The 22,917-nt window shown below is 38.7% G+C and overlaps 1 protein-coding gene across 2 annotated transcripts in view; it reads left to right on the top strand.

The window, feature by feature from the left end:
- Positions 1–22,917, top strand: part of LOC115519108 (SAP domain containing ribonucleoprotein) — a 55,874-nt gene that overhangs the window by 8,094 nt on the left and 24,863 nt on the right. For both annotated transcript variants that reach the window (XR_003970400.1, XM_030322852.1), the window contains exons 2-9: positions 3,268–3,367; positions 5,031–5,077; positions 5,290–5,357; positions 10,103–10,154; positions 11,220–11,293; positions 11,737–11,765; positions 14,160–14,185; positions 15,323–15,391. Coding sequence is in view for 1 of the 2 variants with exons in the window: in XM_030322852.1 (XP_030178712.1) it covers positions 3,268–3,367; positions 5,031–5,077; positions 5,290–5,357; positions 10,103–10,154; positions 11,220–11,293; positions 11,737–11,765; positions 14,160–14,185; positions 15,323–15,391 (465 nt within the window). In the remaining variant the exon portion in view is untranslated. The remainder of the gene's footprint in view (positions 1–3,267; positions 3,368–5,030; positions 5,078–5,289; positions 5,358–10,102; positions 10,155–11,219; positions 11,294–11,736; positions 11,766–14,159; positions 14,186–15,322; positions 15,392–22,917) is intronic.

The following is a 22,917-nucleotide window of genomic DNA, read 5'->3' as shown; positions in this document are numbered from 1 at the left end:
TCCTGTACTTGCACTCTCTCATTCAAAAATAAACATTAAAAAAATAAATTTCAGTTCCTGTCATATGAAATATTATAAATTATATAAGGCGTCTCTGCCTTCAAAGAATGTACAAACCAGATTGAGAGATAACAGATGAAAAAAGATTTGAATTAAAATTCAAGATTTGTAAACTAGAGGAAATCGGGAGAATGAATGATTAATGTCAAATGTCAAATGTCAAATGCTGTCCAGTTTGGGGAAGTAAAGAGAAGGGAGGAAAAGCTTTGTTAGAAAGTTGAACTTTTTTTTTAAATTTTAATTTTTTTTTTAATGTTTATTCTTGAGAGAGAACACAGAGTGTGAGCAGGGGAGGGGCAGAGAGAGACGGAGACACGGAATCGGATGGAATCAGAAGCAGACTCCAGGCTCTCAGCTGTCAGCACAGAGCCCGATGTGGGGCTTGAACCCACGAACTGTGAGATCATGACCTGAGCCCAAGTCGGATGCTTAGCTGACTGAGCCACCCAGGCGCCACTAATTTTAATTTAATTTAATTTTTTTTTAACTAGGCTACATGCCCAATGTGGGTCTTGAACTCACAACCCTGAGATTAAGAGTCACATATTCTAGGGGCGCCTGGGCGGCTCAGTTAAGTGTCAGACTATGGCTCCGATCATGATCTCACAGTTTGCGGGTTGCGGGAGCCTGCTTCTGCTTCAGATTCTGTGTCTCCCTCTCTCTCTCTGCCCCTCCCCCACTCACGCTCTGTCTCTCAAAAAATGAGCAAATGTCAAAAAAAAAATTTTTTTTTAAAGGTCTCATATTCTACCAACTGAGCCAGCAAGTCAAACTTTGAATTGTCTGAATATTTACCAAAAGTGTTACTTAAACCAGGGGGAAAAGGAATGGAGGCTTCTGAGGAAGATAAGGGGTTAAAGAAATAAAGAAGTTGTATTGCTTTGTAACTAACCAACCAGCACCTTCTAAACACATACACACAAATGACATATTTAAAATGTTAGATGTCTGAGTGTTGGGCTTACATAAGATTTTATTTTCTTCTATACTTTTTGGAATTTTCAAACCATTCTACAGTGAACAGTACTTTTGTAAGGAACTAATAAAAATTTTTAAACTGTAACTAAAATCAAAAGCCTTGTTCTCCAGGAAGCTGAAAGAAAATGAAGAAACAAAGTACCGATGTGGGAAAGACCCAGATTCTTAAGAAATGGACCTTAGAGATCACTTAAGTCTAGATTTTAGCTTAATACTATTCAGGGTATGGCCTGCAGGCCAGTGCTGGTCCATGAACTGTTACTGGTTAGTGATGAGCTAAGTTTAAAAAAAAAAGAAAGAAAAGAAACTTTTTCTAGCAGTTTGGCATCAGTGCTCCATCCAAATGTGTGATCCTTTTTCTAGTAATCAGTTTTTATTGTTTTTTATAAAAGTATCCATCTTGTTGGAATATTATAAAAAGCTGGCAGCCCTATCAGTCTGCCTAATAAAAAATACACTGATCTGTGAAATTCAGAAATCTGAGAAGCAGTGATTCTAATCTTGTCTAACCCTTCACCCAGTGTTTAACACTTATGAAGTGCTTATACTAGCTTGTCAAACACTATTGTAAATGGTTTACAAATATTTACTGACTTAATCTTCCTAACAACCCTATGGTATAGGTACTATTTATTGCATTATCCCCATTTCATAGGAGACTGAGGCACAAAGAGGTTAAGTTATTCATGCAAGGTTATACAGCTGTAAGTGGTAAAGCTAGAATTTGAATCCAAGTGACTTTAAAAGAAGCCATGTTATGCTGTGCAGCCATTCCACATTTTTAATGGGTGATTTACCTACCATGTTTCTCAATAGAGGGTGCTGTTGGTTTGTTGAGTAGGACAGTTCTCCACGTAGTATCCTTGCCTGCCTCACCTGCTCAATGAATGCTCCACTTGCCCAATCGTCGTGGGGAGGAAAAAAGCTCTCCTCTCCATTTTCAAATGCTCCTTTGGTTGAAAGCCTTCTAGAGATGGCCAGCATATTCCCTTAATTGTAAAGTTTTTTCTTCTATAGGGATCTGCTTTCTCACTTCTTATTGGTCTTCTTTCAGTGCACATCTATTTGTGCAGTGATCTGCATATAGGATTTCTGGAGCTTTCCTTTTCCTGCTTGTTTTCCTTGGATCCGCATGTCATTATACTTCTTAAAATAAGAATCAAATAAATAATCACTTAATAATATAGATTCTGTTTTTCAGTTACCATAACCTGGAATTACTTTGGCAGCAAATCATACTGTTAACCCTCTTTGTACTTGTAATCATCTAAAATTATAAGGTCTGTATCCTTAGAGTTATTGTTGAGTCAGATCTTCCTTATCTGGTTTTTGAACAATTTAAGTTTTGAATATAAATGTAATTATAGGTATACCTATTCCTTCTAAATTGAATCTTCTTTTTGGCTCGTTCTCTCTGAAGAGATCTCCTCCCTGCCCTCCCCACCCCTTAGTTCTGTCAGTAATCCATTGATCCTTCCTCCTGTTGTCTGCACAGTTGATAAGCATACCTGTTACTTGTTTAGTCAAATTACTGATTTAAAACTCTTCTGGGGCGCCTGGGTGGCTCAGTTGGGTTAAGCGGCCGACTGGCTCAGGTCATGATTTCGCGGTCCGTGAGTTCGAGCCCCGCATCGGGCTCTGTGCTGACAGCTCGGAGCCTGGAGCCTATTTCGGATTCTGTGTCTCCCTCTCTTTGACCCTCCCCCGTTCATGCTCTGTCTCTCTCTCTGTCTCAAAAATAAATAAACGTTAAAAAAAATTTAAAACTCTTCCACATAACCCTATGGCATGCCATTAGATATTTTTTCCACTTTGACTAGATTCTTTGATTGTTGACATTAAAGTAGCTGACACATCTACCTAATTCTTCAGTGGTCAGGCCTGTATGCATGTGTAGAGTAGATTGCAGTAAAGGATCTGGGATAATAGTAAGAAGAATCTGCTTTTAGATAATTAGATTTTCTACTTAAAGATTCATTTTTTTATTCTTATTATTAAAGTAGGACACTTACTCTTCACCATCTGTTAGAAAAGTCCTTTTGTATATTGACTATTGTTACAGGGAAGTGGACCATCTTTGTGGATCTGGAGGCTTGGTGTAGTTAAGAGCAGTAGTTTTGGATTGAACTTTTCATTTTTTCTTTATTGTGAGAAGTAATTTTTTTTTTTTTTTTTAAATCACCAGGTTCATTCTGTTAACTAAGGAAAAGCTTTACTCTTTTTTCTCAGCTTGCTGAACTAAAGCAGGAATGTCTTGCTCGTGGTTTGGAGACCAAGGGAATAAAACAAGATCTCATCAACAGGCTCCAGGCATATCTTGAAGAGCATGGTGAGTGCTTTGTAGAGGCAGAGTAATATGAGTGAGGGGGTTAATTTTTAGGCTCTGCCATATGAAGATTTCTTTTTTTCTTATAGGTTGTTGGTGATGTAAGCTCTTAATTTACTGTGTCAGGAAAACTCTTGATCAATTAAAACAGTGGTTATAATGTAAAGAAATACACCCCTCCCCCTTTTTTAAGACACTAAGTTTATTTCAGCAAATTATTTAAAAGGAAGTATGGGAAAACAAGTATCGTTAGACTGAGAATGGGAAGATTTGAATTCTGAATCCTCTTATGACAAATTTATTCTGTCACTTTGAACAGTCACTATTTACATGATTAGGTGTCTGTTCTGATCTATGAAATGAGACAAATGTTTCCACCCTTGAAATTCATAAACCTAGGTAATCTCTGGTCCCTTCTAGCTCTGACATTCTGTAATTCCACCTTTTTAAAAACAAAACTCGCTTTATTTAAGGCGTATTATTATCCCTGGTTGTACAAGTCCCTGCTGTAATTTTTATTTATTCCCTTTTATTCTCATTTCTTTTACCCCAGCTCCCTTAGGCATCTATTCTAATGTGCTTGATATGTAATTTTTGTCTTTGTCCTTGTAAACCATGTAGTGTTGTTTTGGAATACAATATTTTTATAGAATTGGCAATGAGGCCATAGCCTGCCTTCTTGCTTTTTTTTCTCTAAGTACTTTTTTTTTTTTTTTTTTCTTTTTAAGACTTATTCGTATGGCCTGCAGCTGTGTGGTCATCTAGTCTTTTAATTCAAATTCCTGCATAGTGTTCTACCATGTATGGAATCCACCACATTTTACTTTAATTCACCTGGTGATAGACACCTGTATTGCCTCCTGGACTACTTTCATGTTCCTTTGTGTTTCTCTGTGAGAGTTTATACCCAGGAATGGGATTGCTAATTAATATCTATTTATAAATGTATATTTGATGTGATTAAGCATTGACAAATCGTTTTCCAAAATTGCTCTGAAAATCTACATTCTCATCATCAGTGTATGAGGGTTCTTGTATCTCCTCCACACACCTGAACTTGGAACTGTTTTATCAAGTGGCTTAATTTTTGCTAATCTGCTGGCTCAATATACTTTCCTTTAATTATTAAAACGTTTGGACATTTGCTGTGTTCATGGTTTTTTTTGGCTTTTTCCTTTGCTGTCTTTCTGTTGGTGTTCCCATAATTCACTTGTTAGTTTGCAGACATTTATTTGACATTCTGGTAACTATTCCCTTGTTGGTTTTAGGCACAAGTACCTTCTTTGTCATTTGTTTCTTTTTCCATGGTGTCCTTGCTTAGTTTTGGAAAATCTGCGATTTTTCATATATTACTTTTGCTTAAGGGCTTTTTCCAAAAATCCTTCCCCACCACTAAATCTTAAAGATATTCTCCCACATTACTTTTTACTAGTGTTGTCGTTTGACCTCACCACAATTTTTCAGTCCAGCTGGAGTTCAACTTTGTATTAATGTTAGAGAATACTGTTTTATTTTCTCCATGTGGAACAAATTTTAAGAGCATCATTTTTACCTTCTATTATTGAATTTATTTTGGGAAAGCAGAATGATTATAATTCTAGCCTAAGTACAGTGATCAAGATGGTTTTTTAGCAGGGCTTGACCTGAATATTTTAATATTCTTTAGCTGAAGAGGAGGCAAATGAAGAAGATGTACTGGGAGATGAAACAGAGGTGAGTTGGAGAGTAAGGTTAGTCAGTGTGGCTGCTACCTTGGCCACATTGCTTAACATCAATTATTATAGGGCTCAAATGCTAATGTGCTAGGGGAGCACAGAGGGGGAATGAAGGTTCTGAAAAATTGGTTCATTTTTGAGTTCTCATATTCTCTTATTGATGGGTATTTACTGTTGATTTATATTAACCATTGTCTCATTTGGTTTTAGGAAGAAGAACCAAAGCCCATAGAACTGCCTATCAAAGAGGAAGAACCCCCTGAGAAAACTGTTGATATGTAACTATCCCTTTTTATGATCTGAGTATAGGGCAGACAGTTCTGGGTTTTGGAGGGGTTTTAGTCTTTTTTTTCCTTTTTTAAAAAAAAAATTTTTTTTTAACATTTATTTATTTTTGAGACAGAGAGACAGAGCATGAACGGGGTGGGGGTGGGGGGGGTCAGAGAGAGACGGAGACACAGAATCTGAAACAGGCTCCAGGCTCTGATTTGTCAGCACAGAGCCCGACGCGGGGCTCAAACTCATGGACTGTGAGATCATGACCTGAGCCGAAGTCGGACACTCAACCGACTGAGCCATCCAGGCGCCCTAATGGAGGGGTTTTAGTCTTTTACTCTGCTTACCTTTTATACATTTCCATTGGATTTTTATTTCTTTCTTTTCTTTTTTTTTTTTTTTTAAGGTTATTTATTTTGAGAGAGAGGGTAAGTGAGCGGGGGAGGAGTAGAGAGGGGGAGAGAGAATCCCAAGGAGGCTTTGCACTATTCAGTCTAATGAACCACGAGATCATGACCTGAGCTGAAATCAAGAGTCAGATACTTAGCTAACTGAGCCACCTAAGTGCCCTCTCATTGTCTTTTTCATTTCTCATTAGATCATTTTCAGAAGAGTCTAATTCATTTTAAGTACACGGTCCCAGTGAAGCAAAGTAGTTTGTCTCTGGGTTATGTAATAGATAATTAGGACCAGGAGACTTCAAGCCCAGACAGAGTTTAGTTCTAGCCTCTGGGGTAGCACCATAATAGGTGATTCTTTTTCCATATAGAGAGTCATATAGATTCTCTGTGTATAAGGAATTTTGTAAGGAGGGAGGGTACTGAGCAGAGATTATATCTCTGAGGTAACACTATATTTTCTCTTCCTTTTTTGATTTACAGTGGAGGAAGGGAGGCCAAAGTACTAGAGTGGGAAGTAGATCTTCATTTATGTATCCCACAAGGTTGATAATAAAACACAGACAAACAAAAAGGTTGATCACAAACATCTTTCTGGGGGACTCTTTCTATGAATGTCTGGCCATTTTATACTCCACATTAGTAACAGTTGAATCCTTTTTAAAATTTTTGTTCCTCGTAGCTATATTTATGCAGTTAATTATAAGAGATCATATATGTCTTAGTGAAAATCAAACAATACGTAGAGGAGTATATAAATAGAGAATTATGTACCTCTTGTTCCCACCCGCATCTGACTTCCCAGAGGTTTTCAGTATATTCTCTTAGAATGTTTTATATGGGGAGTTTGTGTATATACAGATACATACACACACCAGACATATTGTGGGTTCCTTGATTTTTTTTCAGATCTGGAGATCTTTTTGTATCATTACATGTAATGTTTTTATTTAAATGTGAGTTACATGGGGCGCCTGGGTGGCGCAGTCGGTTGGGCGTCCGACTTCAGCCAGGTCACGATCTCGCGGTCCGTGGGTTCGAGCCCCGCGTCAGGCTCTGGGCTGATGGCTCAGAGCCTGGAGCCTGTTTCCGATTCTGTGTCTCCCTCTCTCTCTGCCCCTCCCCCGTTCATGCTCTGTCTCTCTCTGTCCCAAAAATAAATAAAAACGTTGAAAAAAAATTTAAAAAAAAAATAAATGTGAGTTACAGTAAAACCTTAGATTGTGAGTAACTTGTTCTGCAAGTGTTCCACAAGATGAGCAAACATGTCTAATAAATTTTAACTTGATTAACAAGCAATAGCTTGCAATACAAGTAGTATGTGACACCAAATGTCACATGATCACAACTGAGCCAAGGGTTCTTGAAATTCGCTTTGAAATACTAGTGCTTTGGATTATAAGCATGTTTCCTGAATGAATTATGCTCGCAAACCAAGGTTTTACTGTGTATATTAGGCAGGGTTATAAGCATTTTTACGTGTATTGTCGCTTAATCCTCACATCAGCTGTATGGAATAAGGATAATTATCCTTGTAAGTGATAGGTCTTTTTTTTTTTCTCTTAGCTTGTTATGGGAAATTGCAAGTATATACAAAAGTTACGAGAATAGTATAATAGACCCCCATATACCTATCACCCAGATTTAATACTTATCAATTTAGAACCTTATTCTTTCTAGCAGCTAATAGTACTCCATCCTATAGATAAACAGTAATTTCATCAGTTTCCTATTGGTGGAAATTTAGATAATTCATAGTAGCAAAAAATGCAGTGATGAATGTTGTTATGTAACTATTTTTATACTGACACAAGTATGTCCATATGATAAACTCCTTGCAGTGGATTTGCTGCAAGGGGATGTGCATTTTTGTCTAACAATACTGCTTTCTAAAGCCATGTAGTTATCTTCCATCATAGGAGGTTTATGTTTAGATATATTACCTTAAGGAAATGGCTTATGGAATAGTTTTAAGTTTACTTACTTATTTTTTTTTTTAATTTTTTTTTTTTTTCAACGTTTATTTATTTTTGGGACAGAGAGAGACAGAGCATGAACGGGGGAGGGGCAGAGAGAGAGGGAGACACAGAATCGGAAACAGGCTCCAGGCTCTGAGCCATCAGCCCAGAGCCCGACGCGGGGCTCGAACTCACGGACCGCGAGATCGTGACCTGGCTGAAGTCGGACGCTTAACCGACTGCGCCACCCAGGCGCCCCTACTTACTTATTTTTGAGGGAGAGAATCCCCAGCAGGCTCCATGCTGTCAGCACAGAACCCAATATGGGGCTTGAACTCACAAACTGTGAGATCATGACCTGAGCCAAAATCAAGAGTCAGATGCTTAACCAACTTAGCCACCCAGGCGCCCTATAGAATAGCTTTAAAGTACTGATGTTTTGGGGACTTCTAGAGTAAGAAAGAAGATGAGGTAAATACAGTGATAATTGGCTTGTGTGGGTTAACAGTGAAGTTTGAAAATTCTAGAAGTTTCATTATCCTTAGAATATGTAAAATGTGTAATTCTTCATTTAGAGGGCTTTGATTTTATTAATGAATTTCTAAACAAGGAATTTGAAAGTGTGTGTGTTTGGGGAGGTGATTTTGCTCTTTAGAGGGATAGTCGTGGTTAGACTACAGAAAGGTTCTGGGTCCCTGAAGTTTGGAGGATATCTTGTATGTGCCTATGAGTAGGAGAGAAATTTCTCAGTGAAGAGAAGAAATTTCCCATGAGTTCCAAAATGTGATGTGTATTTATGGCTTGAGCTTAATTGTGCCTGAAGGAGTTGGAACACAGCAGAAGGAAGCTTCCTCTCTGGGGTTCCCTTTCTACCACGAGGTGTACTGCAGTAATTGTGCTTCAAGATGGGAATGTGAAGAAAGTCATTAGCTTGAGGTTGGCCGAGGTCTTAATGGCATTGGACTTCAAGTAAAACATTAAACTTCAGTGACCCTTTCTGCCAGAACAAGACAGAGAGAGAGCTGGAGAAGGAAGAATGACCAGGAAATGGGAAGAATTCAGGAATTTCTTTAAAGTAGGAATATTCAGGGCTAATATAGGTACTTTGACCATTCAAAAGGAGATCTTCTTGCTTCATCTTTGGCTTGAGGTTCTCCCAAAATTTGCTTGTTTCTAGTTTGATCTCCTCCCCACCCCTCACCAACACCCTCCATCCCCAAACAGGGCAGTTAAATATTGTAGGATGTAGTTATGGTCAGCAGGGGGCACCCATTGCTTATCTGTCAGTTCAGGGACCTCCAACAAAAGGATGGAGAGAGTAAGTTCCTGTTCCAGAATTGCTTCCTCTGAAAATGCCATTAAACCATTACTACCTTTCAGGGCATCAAATGGGAAAAGTGTCCGGGATACTGGAACAAAGGCTGTCCATGTCTTTAAATGAGGGACCTTAATGAGACTGGTTATGACCCACAGTTTTATGGGAGTTGTTTGGTGGAGGGTTAATGCCCTTCCGTTTATCCTGGGTACTTCCGAACTTTGTCTCCCACCCCTATGGTCCCCCCTCTTTTGTTTTCTGTTAAACCTTTTGACTAGTAGCTTACCATGTTTTCCTAATTCAAACTCCCCATAGCCTTTTTTCTTCCCACCCCCTTTGGCATTTTTATTTGTCTCACTTTGACTATTCTAGCTGGAGCTACAGTCCCCATGGGAGAAATAAAGGATTTGTAACACAAGGAAACCAGAGCTTGTAGAATAACACTTGTTAATCGTCGTCGTGATGAAAATTGAGAGCTGCCATTTAAATGAGGGTTGGAGGAATAGTCAGTCTGGAAGTAAATTTAAAGTTCCTAAAGTAAATGAAATGGTTTCTGGTGTCCTTTGAGTGTTTTCCTTCAACCCAGTGTATATACCCAGGCCTCTTTTCTGATATATTTTTTTAATACTTTTTTTTTTAATGTTTTTATTAATTTATTTTTGAGACAGGGACAGAGCATGAGCAGGGGAGGGACAGAGAGAGAGGGAGACACAGAATCTGAAGCAGGCTCCAGGCTCTGAGCTGACAGCACAGAGCCCAATGCAGGGCTCAAACTCACGGAGTGTGAGATCATGACCTGAGCTGAAGTCGGACGCTCAACCAACTGAGCCACCCAGGCGCCCCTATTTTTTTAATACTTTATTTAGCAAAGTAGGTTAGTCTGTTATTTGAACTCATCAATAGATGGCAGTTCAAGAAACTGAAGTTCTCTTGGGTTTCATATTTTTTTGGACTAAGGGATGGTGGAGAGATAATGGGACAGAAGACCTGATTCAGGTGAATTCTTCTACATTCTAAGGTTTAGGGTTAGAATATTAATAAGTTTTCTGATTTAAAAAAATTTCTTTCATTTCCAGGACAACAGAGAAGAAAGTGGTAAAAATTACATCTGAGATACCACAGACTGAGGTAGGTATTCTGCTCCCTAGTAGAAAAGCAGTCTTTCTATATATCTTTCTGTTTCTTACTTTTTTTTTTTTAATGTTTATTTATTTTTGAGAGAGAGAGAGACAGAACATGAGCAGAGGAGGGGCAGAGAGAGAGAGGGAGACACAGAATCCGAAGCAGGCTCCAGGCTCTAGGCTGTCAGCACAGAGCCTAACATGGGGCTCGAACTCACAAACTGAGATCATGAAGTTGGACGCCCAACTGACTAAGCCACCCAAGCACCCTTCTTTTTATTCTATCTGTATCATCACTTTAAAGAACTGACTCATACGCACAAAATCAGTATTGACAGATTTTGGTATTGATATATTTTTCTGCCACCTGCCTCTGGGAAAATATTTGGGTTGGTATAGTCATCTTTGAAGCCCTAGTCTTTTTGTATATAGTACTAAGGCTTTAGTGGTATGTCTCTTTAGATGTTGGCAAACTAGGATTAGAGTTTGGGAGGATTGTACCTTGGAAAAGATGAAAAATAAGGGAAGATGTCACTACTGGAAAGCTGGTAAGACTGAAATGTCTCTGGACTTTGTGTCAAGATCTCTGAAGTTAGGTTCCAGTTGAGATGTGTGGGGTTTTTTGGGTTTTTTTTTTTTTTGTTTGTTTTGTTTTGGTACCTTTAAAGTAGAGATGGCATAGGACAACACTGCCTCATTTCTAACTGAAAGAGTACTACTAGTGTTGGAACCAAGCTGTTCCTTTGATCCGTTTTCAAAGGTCAACTAAACACAGCTTTTGTCTTCTTGGCTTCGTGCAGAATGTGGGTTTTATTTTATTCCTTTCCTTTTGTTTTTGAGGACATGAATGTAATAATAGTCTTTTGTGTTTGCTTTCTGGAAAAGGCTGTTGAGTTAAGCCCTGGGTGGATACAACCTGATATCCTCTAGGGGTGTCAGTATTCTGTTTAGACCTTATGAAATATACTTCTGATGTTCTAAAGATACCCTCTTCTAAACAACTTTTCTCTTTAAAGAAGGAAACCAGAAATTAATTTTTCTCTTCCACTTCTTTTGTCTTTTTATCACCTAGAGAATGCAGAAGAGAGCTGAGCGATTCAATGTACCTGTGAGCTTAGAGAGTAAAAAAGCTGCTCGGGCAGCAAGGTGAGTGTCCTGAGCCTTTTAGATCTGAGATAGTGATAGTACGAAGGTGGAGGCATGATCCTAGATTTTAAATATAATTCTTGATTTTAAGTAGAATAGAGACCTTGCTGAAAAGAAATACTCTTTTGGCTTTGTTCAGAACATCTCTCCTGATTTGGATGTAGTAGCTATAGATTGGGTCTTATCAAGCAGAATTTTTCTAAAAGGTGAAAGTCAGAAACTGACTTCCCCCAATTTTGATAAGGCTCCCTTTTAGCTTATTCTGTGGGCTCTTGGTGAGAAAAAGAGTAAACTGAACCTCTTTCATGAGGTTGTTAGAATTAGCTAATGATTGCAAGGCTTGAGATCACAAGCAAGAAGTGCCATATGTACACTTGACACGGAGACAGACAACCAGGAGTGTGAACAGCTTCCTAAAATTTAACTTGTTTTTCTTTCTACAGATTTGGGATTTCTTCAGTTCCATCAAAAGGTAAGAGTACAGAGACTCTAATGAGAAAGTTGTCTTTATATTTTTACTTTTCTGTCACAACAAATTAAGGCAAACTTGTTAGTTTTAGAAAACCTTTAAGAGGTTATAGCATTCACCTCTTTGCTTTATGTAAAACCATACTTAAGCCTTCCCAGGCAATTTAGCATAGGAGGGAGTACCAACATTTGTTTTGGTCTTCTTGGACATCTTTAGAGAAGTTTCATTTTTTTATTACTTTCCCTACTTATTCTGGTGTCTCAAATCAGCATGTAATCATTGTGTACCTGTCTGGTGTTCTGCCCTATGTGAGTGGTGAAAGAACAGAGTTCTTTTGCTTCAGCAGTCTTAACTTCTAGGAATTTACAAGGAAATGATCTTGGATATGCTTAAAGACTTGGTTAGCCATAAGGATTATCACAGTATTATTTTTAGTGGTAATTGGAAACAATGTAATATACAATAGGGAATTGGTTAAATAAATGTGTACCATAGTATATAGTAGAAGACTATGTAAATGTTAAAGTGATACTGAAGAAAATTTGTCAGAAAAATATTAAGTGAAAACAGGTTATAAAATTGTATTTGCAGTATATTCCCCTTTTGGTAGTAGAAGTACACATATGGATAGAAAAAAGTTGGGGTTGCCTGACGGGCTTAGTTGGTGGAGCATGTGACTATGGATCTTAAAGTTGTAAGTTCAGGCCACACATGTGACCATGGAGTTTACTTAAAAATAAAAATTAAAAAAATTTTTTAATATAAAAAGGAATAGAGGTTGGAGGAATATATACTAAATTGTTACTGCTCCTGGTCTCTGATTGGTGGAATTTTGAGTGACGACTTTTTGCTGGTCTATGTTTTTAAAATTAGTACATTGAATGTGTATCTTGTAATAAATTAGGGGAAAAGTTACTTCTTAAAATTTTTTTATTTTAGAGAGAGTGTAAACGGGAGAGGAGTAGAGGGAGAGAGAGAATATTTTGTTTTGTTTTGTTTTTTCTTTCAAGTGTAAGCTGGGGAGGGGCAGAGAGAGGAACAGAGGCTCTGAAGCAGGCTCTGCCCTGACAGCAGTGAGCCCTGAACTCACAAACCATGAGATCATGATGAGCTGAAAGCAAGAGTCAGACACTTAACCTACTTAACCACCCAGGTGCCCCAGGAAAAAGTTACTTTCAAAAAGAATAAAGTCCACATTCTAGAGACTTAAATTTTAAATGTAATATCTTAATCTAATTTAGTCTTCCTAGTGATCTGTCAGTTTAAAGTGTGTTAAGAAAATGTCCTCCAAAGATCTAGTGTTTTGGTGTGCTTTTTAAAAAGACTAGCAAAATTCTAGCCACTATCACTACATTGTTTTGTTTTATTTGTTTGTTTATTTTTAAATGTTTATTTTTGAGAGGGAGAGCATGAGCGGGGGAGAGGCAGAACAAGAATGAGACAGAGGATCCAAAGCAGACTCTGTGCTGACAGCAGAGAGCCTGATGTGGGGCTTGAACTCACAAGCAATGAGATAGTGACCTGAGCCGAAATCAGACGCTTAACCAACTGAGCCACCCACTCGCCCGTCTTTCTTTTTTTTAACAGCTTTATTGAAATATAATTCATATTCCATATAGCTTATCCATTTAAAGTATATAATTCAATGGTTTTTTAAAAAATATATTCACAGCATTGTGCAGTCATCACCACAGTCTAATTTTACATGTTCATCTCCCCAAAAAGAAACCCTGTACTTATTAGCAATTGTTTCCCGTTCCCTCCCACCTCTCCTACCCAAACAACCACTCATTTTTTTCTGTGCATATAAATTTGCCTTCATATAAATAGAATTGTACAATTCATAGTTTTTTGTGACTGGCTTCTTAGCATAATGTATTCAGGGTTCATCCATATTGTAGAATGCATCAGTACTTCCTTTCTTTTTAATGTTGGATAATTATCCATTGTATGCATATGCCACATTTTATCCATTCATCAGCTAATGGACATTTGGGTTGTTTTTACTTTTGGCTACTATAGCTCATGCTGCTGTGAACATTCATATATAAGTTTTGGTGTGGATGTATGTTTCGTTTCTCTTGGGTGTATAGTCAGAAGTGGGATTATTGGGTCATATGGTACATTCTCTGTTTAACTTTTTGAGTAACTGCCAAATTGTTTTCTAAAGTGGCTCTCCCAGGGCGCTTGGGTGGTTCAGTCAGTTAAACATCTGACTTTGGCCCAGGTCATGATCTCTGTGTTGGGCTTTGTGCTGACAGTACGGAGCCTGCTTGGGATTCTGTCTCCCCCTCTCTGTGTTCCTCCCCTGCACTTGCTTTGTCTGTCTCTTTCTCAAAAATAAACATTAAAAAAAATTAAAATGTTAAATAAAACTTTTTTTATTTTCTTCTTTAGGCCTGTCTTCTGATGCCAAGCCTATGGTAAGACATCTTTTTTTTATACCTTGAGAGAGAAATCTCAACTCTAGTTTTAAAGTTAGAAACAACTTCTCCCCAGATCATAGGACTCTCTGAGATCATATGAGTTTGGTGACTGTTTTCAATATAGTGTTTTATGTCCTAAATAAAATGAATTGAGTACTTAGAGGTCAGGAAAATGCCATATCTTCAGAGTCACTATAGACATCTTCCTTCCTATCATTCTTCTTGAAAAAAATGAATAGATTTTGTTAGCTACAGGACAATCCATATAATTCTTTGTTTTATGATACTGTAGTTTTAGGCCTTATCCAGTAGCTTTGGACAATGTCTGATTCTTAGTTACCACAAGTGAATCTGTGGAAGCAACTTATGAGTTCTGTTGGTAGATACTGGTATTTTTCAACACTACCTATTAAATATAAAATCCTAAAATAAGGAATACTAGAATATGTCTGGACCATTGTGATTAGGTGGCATATTTAGAAAATGAAAACAAATACTTTGGGTGGATGATGTTTGACTTTATGAAATCCTGTTTGGGATTACAGTGTAGTATCATAAGTGAAGCTGAAATGTAGTAGTACCAGTAGTTGCAGTAGTAGTAGTAGTAGTAGTAGTAGTAGTAATGAAATGTCCCACATATCCTTATGATAGTAAGTTTTGTATATCAAGGCTTCCAAGAGAAAGGAAGAGAATTGAATTGGGTACTGGTGGTAGATTTGGTTTCTGAAGTAATGAGAGCTGGGTATAGAGTTAAGAACTATTGCAAAGGCTATGTATAGGAATTAATGATTTTGAACTGTGAATAATAGACTTGTTTGGAGGTGATTATTTAGGTATTTGTTTGCTCCTTCAAGCAGTGTTTGGCCTACTTTGATTTTAAACCCTCTTGAGGCTCTTGCCACCTTTGATGAACGAAGGAGGCTGGGCTGAATCTTTGACTGCATTCCAGAAAAGGCCTTTTAATAATTAATGGCATGGATGGGTGCTGCTTAGTTTCCTGATTTGGCACATATAGAGTATCTTTGATATCGTAGGTTTAATTGAACTCTTAGCTTTGGACTGTAATTTCTGCTTTTTGTATTTTCTGTTTTGATTTTTTTAAATATGGGTTCCCCCTTTGCCTTTTTTTTATAGGTTAACCTTGATAAACTAAAGGAAAGAGCTCAAAGATTTGGTTTGAATGTCTCTTCAATCTCCAGAAAGGTAAAGTACTGTTTTTGCCACCTTAGAACAGCTTGGAGGCTACATAGACTGGAAATGACTGTCCTGAGAATATAGCAAGCTATTCAGCACTTCATTTCATGAAGTCTTTTGACTATCACCTCTTCTCACTGACTTTTTTATTTTTTAACGTTTGTTTATTTTTGAGAGAGACCGCATGAGTGGGAGACAGAGAGACAGGGAGACACAGAATCTGAAGCAGGCTGCAGGCTCTGAGCTGTTAGTGCAGGGCCTGACACAGGGCTTGAACTCACGATCATTGAACATAAGATCATGACCTGAGCTGAGGTCGGATGCTTAACTGACTGAGCCACCCAGGGGCCTCCTCTCCCTGACTTTTGATTGCATTACAGGAATTATTTCACATAGCGAATTTTTTTTTTTTTTCCCCTGCAGATTTTTTTCATAGTTTTCACTCAGGAAGTTAGAACATGGTCTGCATTTCTCTTGGTTAGGATGTTGAATTCAATGATGTTAAAACCCTGCTACATCTGCTGTAACTTCTGATATAGTTATAATGGAAACAGGAGATGACAGTCCTGTCTTTAGATCAAAGGTACCTAGAAACAAAATTTGAAGGTTTCCTGGAACAAAAACGAGAAAATTATTTCATTCTTTCTGCTCCTCTGCTAACAGACACTATTGAGTTTATTAAGCAAGATAACACCTGCTGTGTGGTGCAATCAGTTCTACAGGGCATTGTTGTATTTGGAGTTTTGCCAGGCACATTGGCGAAAATGCTGAGGATTCTCCTTTGCCTAGAGCAGGTAGTCTCTTAATCTTTGTTCTGTGAGAATGAAAGCATGTTTCTTGGTTGTTGAAATGGGGACAGGGTTAAGGAAGACTACTTCAAACCAGAAGAACTGTCAAAAGAAAAAAAGTCCCTGGGGCGCCTCCTGGCTCAGTTGGAAGAGCATGCGACTCTTAATCTCAGAGTTGTGAGTTTGAGCCCCATGTTGAGTGTAGAGATTACATAAATAAATAAACCTAAAAAAAAGTCATTTCTTACTTGAGTATGGAAACATTTAACTCTCTGAAAATCTATTGGAAAATACTGACAGTGGTTGTTACATTTTTGCTCAGGAGAAAAATTGAGCACTAAAAAGTAAACACTTGTGACTCAGTGGGGCTTCTCAGACAAAAGTGTGCTCCATTTTCCTTCCTTTTAGGTTACATTTTTTATGTTTACCAGAAGCATAACATCGGGTCTTTGTGCCCAGCTTGATGCTGGGACCATAGGTGTTCAGTAGGGGTATTTACTAGTTTATGTGAAATTTTAATTTATTTTTATTATGTTTTTAAATGTTTATTTATTTTTGAGAGAGGCAGAGAGACAGAGGATCCCAAGCAGGGCCCGTGCTATTAGCACAGAGCCCATTGTGGGGCTCAAACTCAGGAGAACTATGAGATCATGACCTGAGCTGAAATCAAGAGTCTGCTGCTTAACCGACTGAGCCACCCATGTGCCCCTATTTCAAATTAAAAAAAAAAAAAAAGGAGTTGAGAGTAGGCAGAGTATGTGATTCTTAAACCACATGTAGCTTAATTGGGAAAAGTTATAATAAACCAAGTCTTTTGTGTTTTGCTCGATAGCCAAGGGGAAGGGTGCTTGGATCTGTGGCCTCAGTTCTTATCTGTCTCCTTTTGTATATGAAGACTAGGTGTCTGAGAATCGTATTGGAATCAGTGTAATAAATGGAAATTGTATGCAAAGAGAATATCTCAGAAGTTACAAGCTTCCAAGCAAAGTGGTTCCTGGAAGAAATCTCAGCAGTAACTTCACTGTAGAGAATTGTGTGTTCCATTAAAATTAACAAAATTGAACATACTATCTCCAGCTATGTAGCTCATTTGGGTACATTCCTGAGAGGAGTTTGCCCCTCACTTTATACTGCCCACCTGAGTTATTTTCATAGTATTTCATTACAGGGATATCAGCCTTTTCACTTCACTTACCTAGAATCTTTCTCCATATTTGACTTGCTTTCATTTTTAGTCCATAGGAAGAAGCTAAAGCATGAATAAATACATTTTTTAACTTTGTGACTTTGAGCAAATTACTAAACTTCTGTAAAACTGGGAGTAACACTAGTAAACTAGTAACACTAGTAAAACTACCTAACACTGTTTGTGAAGGGGAAATGCGTATATGAAATTATCTAAAGTAGTGACACTTTGATCTTTAATAAATGTTTGTTTTCTTAGTTCTGTTGGCCACCTGGCTTTATGACTTTAATTGAGGTAATTAACTTTTGTGTTTTAGTTCATCACTGATAAGATTTCAGTTCCTATTTTAAATCTCTGAAGAGTTGGGGCACCTGGCTAGCATGCAACTCTTTTTTTTTTTTTTAATGTATGTTTGTTTTGAGAGGGAGAGAGTCCACACATGTGTGTGCAGAGGAGAGGCAGAGAGAGGAGAATAGGAGAGAATCCCAAGCAGGCTCCGGGATGTCAGTGCAGAGCCCGACGTGGGGCTCCATCTTATGAACCACAAGATCATAACCCGAGCTGAAGTCAAGAGTCGGGCACTCTTGCCCAAAGTGTGCAACTCTTGATCTTGAGGTTGTGAGTTCCAGCCCCAGGCTGGGTGTAGGGATTACTAAAACAAAATAAATAAACTTAAAAAAATAATTTAAAAAATTAACCTTTGAAGGGTTATAATCAGATAATGGTAATTGGTAAAACTCTCACTTTATGAGTTCCGTTTTCAGATAACGTTCATTGTCATACATATGTTCTAGAGCAGTTTTCTTAAATTCTGTAGCAAAATACTAGTTAAAAAATTTTAATTTAATTAATTAATTTATTTTTAGAGAGACAGAGAGATAGTGTGAGTGGTGGAAGGGTGGAGAGAGAGAGAAAGAGAAAGAGAGTCCCAAGTAGGTTCTGCACTGTCAGCACAGAGCTTGACGTGGGGCTTGAACCCACAAACTATGAGATCGTAACCTGAGCTGAGATCAAGTCGGATGCTTAACTGACCCACCCAGGTGCCCAAGGTTTTTTAAATTTCTAATTCATTTGGGCCACCTGGCTGGCTCACTCAGTAGAGCATGTGACTCTTGATCTCTTGGTCGGGGAGAGCTTTCTTAAAATTTTTAGGGGTGCCTGGAAACTGAAAATTTTAATTAAATTTAAATAGCTACATGTATATTGGACAATTCAAGCGTACCTTATATCTCACACAGTTTTCACACTTGGAAGTATCATAGAAATTCTTTATCAGACCACATACTTGGACCACTGTCTCTGTAGCCCAGAATTTTTTAGTGCCTATAGAAGATAAGCAGTTTTAGGGGCTCCACGTGGCTCAGTTGGTTCAGTTACAGATTCTTAATAACCACTCAGGTCATGATTTCATGATTTCATTGAGCCCATGTCAGGCTCTGTGCTGACTTTGTGGAGCCTGCTTGGGATTCTCTCTCTGCCCTTCTTTCTCTGCCCCTCCTGCATGCACATATGCAATGTGCGCACTCTCTCAAAATAAACATTAAAATATATACATGCAATCTCAGAGTGAATGTGGAAGGAGAGAAATTGGAGGAGAGGGAGTAGTAAGAGATAAGAAGGACTAAGTGTTCTTTTTTTCAAGTAACTTTTCCCTCAGAACTTAGTTGTTCTAGATCCAGATCCTCAAATTGCAACTGGCTGCATTCTCAGTGAGAGTTGTTTGGTTCAGAATCTTGTGCTTAACTGTTCTCTATCACCAGAGATGATATGCTACTTAGTATTTGGTTGGCCAGGGTTAGTGACCTGATTAAGTTTGTATTTATGGAACAGCCAGATCAGCATACTCTGGCCGCCTCACTCTGGGGTCCTGGGTTCCAGTATAGCCTCCTCTAATATAATTTGGTCATCTATTTTTCAAGTTTTATAATTCTCTAGGCACAGATCTCATTCATTTAGATAAAATGCAAATAGTGGAAGTTAGCAGGTAGTGTAGAGATTTCTCTTTTCATCCTAGTATTCTGAAAAAGGCAATGAGAAACCCCCCTCCTGTTATCTCCATTGCATGGGGTTTGTGTTTGCTTGATCCAGCTTAAATCCCAGATTGCTTGCTGGTTTCTCTTCAGTAGATTCCTCTATAGACCAGTGTATATGATAAAGAGAAAGCGTGTGACAGGAAGTGAGCCATGGGTCAATAGTGTTTATGACTGATTTTTTTTTTTTTTAATTTTTTTTTTCAACGTTTATTTATTTTTGGGACAGAGAGAGACAGAGCATGAACGGGGGAGGGGCAGAGAGAGAGGGAGACACAGAATCGGAAACAGGCTCCAGGCTCCGAGCCATCAGCCCAGAGCCTGACGCGGGGCTCGAACTCACGGGCCGCGCGAGATCGTGACCTGGCTGAAGTCGGACGCTTAACCGACTGCGCCACCCAGGCGCCCCCTGATTTTTTTTTTAACTCACAATTCGATCATTTTTTCTTTATATTTTAGATTTACATCTTGAGCATGTTACAAATTTGGGGAAACTAAATCTCTGCTATTCTTCTTAGGCTGACTTTTGCATGACTGCTCGTGTATTTCAGCTTTCATCTCCACTAGTGTACTTTACATGTTAGGCAGTACACAGAAACTTAAAGAAATCTGGCTTCCCTCCTCCCCCTCCCCCCCCCAATCATCTTCCTCCTTTCCCCCTGCCCAAGAAAGGCCTGTCCGTTCATGTTTCCAGCTCAAGTCTCAGTGAATAGAATCCTGTTGGTTTAGGATAATGGGAAGTGACAGGGCAAAGAATGGCACTGGCATTTATAGACATTTTTTACACAAGAGGCTGTAAATTGTCCCCTCCAACTCTTTGGACTATTTGAGGATAGAATGGCATGCCTTTTCTCATATAAGCCTCATGGTGACTATGGGCTGAGAAACCTCCCACCCCCTCAAACAAAACAAAACCCAGATAAAATAACCTCTGCCTGGTTGGTTCTGATTGATCAGCTAGGTTTTCAGTCTTGTGCTTGACTGGTTGTTGTTGTTGTTGTTTTCGTTTTCTCCCCCCCCCCCCCCCCCCCCGTCAGTTTTCCATGTCTCCTAAGAGGAGTAGTGTTTGGGTTAGTCCTATTGGTGAAGGACAGGACTTGGCTTGGCATGTAAGAAACTCATCTTTTTTTTTTTTTTTTTTTTTTTTTTTTTTAAATTTTTTTTCAACGTTTATTTATTTTTGGGACAGAGAGAGACAGAGCATGAATGGGGGAGGGGCAGAGAGAGGGAGACACAGAATCAGAAACAGGCTCCAGGCTCTGAGACATCAGCCCAGAGCCCGACGCGGGGCTCAAACTCACGGACCGCGAGATCGTGACCTGGCTGAAGTCGGACGCTTAACCGACTGCGCCACCCAGGCGCCCCAAGAAACTCATCTTTGAAAGGAGCGAGAGATGGATAGAGGGAATAGATGGGAAGCCAGCTCAGTTAATAGGTGATGGTCATAGGATGTTAGTTTTATCAAAACTCTGGGCTTAGAGTTATGGTGTTAAGTGATGTAGCTAATTTGGATTGTTTTGTTTTCATTTTTTCTCCCCAAACGTTGGCATATTTGGGGGAAGTAAAACTTGATACTTTAGGAAGTTATAGAACATCCAGCTCAGTAAGTATTAAAACAAAACAAAACAAAACCGAAACTCAGGCACTAAGCAGAAAACTGAAATGTAGTTTATACTCTTCTCCCCCACATGTGAGGGGCATGTGTTACTGCTTCTTGGTTCTTAATTAGTAGTAGAAACTATAAGCATCTTTTATCCCTATTGACCTTAGTATATCTTCCTTATTTCTGTGCTGGCATTTTACTGAGATTTCCCTACTTTGTAGCTTGTGTTAAGGTCACTGTCCTAATGAGTTACCTTGAGGCCTGTATACCCTAAAGGCTGCTTTTCCTGTGTTTTGATTTTTGCCAGTTTTCTTCCCTGATGGTTATGGTCTGTGTTATTATACAGTGTCCGAATATAAAAAGGTTAAAAAATTAAATATCCCTCCATTGATCATTGTCTTGTTGTTGAGGCTGGTAGTTAGAAGATTGTTAGGCAGTGATTAGTTTCATGAACTTTTCATGTAATTACATGTTTTTGCTCACCATTGCTTGGGGATGAACCACATCAGAGTGAGAGAGATACTGGACTTTCCTTGTTTTTTGAGGATGTCACTGAAATCTGTTGAGCTATCAGAGAAGCAGCTGGGACAAAGAGAGAGGCACAGGAGAGCATCAGTGTCTCCTAGCATACAGATTTCACTGTGGCTAAATGATGGTGGGTTGGTTTCCATTCAGTCTCTTCTGGAAGGCCTATTTGATTCTGTCTATATTCCCTTCCACCACCTGAAATAAATGAAGAAATGTTTGTTCTTCCCCCTCAGCATTCGGTTTTGGTATAGAGGGATGTGGAGAGAAGGAAGTTCACACTATGGATTTAGTCATAGTCATCAGCTTTCTCAGAGAGTCTATAAATTGTTAGAGTTTAGGTATATGTATACAAACCTTTTCCAAAGGAAGAACTGTGGGGCCACGCATAGGACATTGCCAACATGGTACTATAAGAACCTGAAGAACCATAAGCTATGGTGAGGAATTTGGTAGAATATTTTTTAAAAGGGTAGTGGTAGAAGATTTAGATCCCAAGATAAGTTGGAAAAGTAGCCTGCTAAGTGGGTTTGGATTTTTTTCCATCCAAATATACTCAAGTAGCAGTACCTAGGCCAAGTACACTACTTAATTCTCTATTAGCCTTTCTCATGGGGCCCCATGAGACCAAGAAGAATGCATATAGTAGGATTGTAGATGGGAAGAACTTAATTGTAGATCTACTTAGACATTGTATTTCATTGAGCAGGGGTTTGGGGGGAACATCGCACACCTCATCCTGGATTGGCATTTTCCCAAAAATGCTTCTTCTTCCACTTGAAAAACTACATTATGTTGAGCTTACATTAACCCACAAGAAAAGATTTGTATGGGTTTTTTATATATGGTACAGATAGCACTTGAGAGTGGCTGTCAGGATGAATTTCAGGAAGAGCTAAGATGAACCCCACATAGTTTTCAGCATTTCTTAGGAGCATTTTGGGGCCCAACTAAAATTTAACCAGTCCTTAAAATTTTCTTCTAGTTAATAATAATTTGAAAATGAATATTTGGCCATTTTTTTCCCTGCCTCTTCTCTAAGATAAAAACTGCTGTTTCTCCACCCACCCATTGGAACAAACCTTGAGGGAGTGGTGAAGGAGCTGTTTAAAGAGGAAACAATAGGGAAAACTCTCTGACCTCAGTTTATCCCCTCATCTGGTTCTTCATTTGTCCCTGCTGAGGAACAGAACTTGTCTTTTGTCTGTAACACAAATACATCTTCACCTCCCTCCCTTCCCACTCCCCCCCACCACCCGCTCTTCTCACTCTCTTCTATTATAGTTCCAATCAATGATGTCATTATGTGTGCCATTCAACTGCTGTTGAGCCACTTGGCTATAGGAATTTGGAAGAGCAAAGAGGCAGAATGGAATTTTTCTCTGTCCTGCCCAGGGCTCTTG

This window comes from Lynx canadensis, chromosome B4, assembly GCF_007474595.2.
Source record: "Lynx canadensis isolate LIC74 chromosome B4, mLynCan4.pri.v2, whole genome shotgun sequence".
In the NCBI taxonomy this organism is placed as follows: domain Eukaryota; kingdom Metazoa; phylum Chordata; class Mammalia; order Carnivora; family Felidae; genus Lynx; species Lynx canadensis.
Note: the sequence above shows the minus strand (reverse complement) of the source record. Positions and strands in the feature narration are given on the sequence as shown.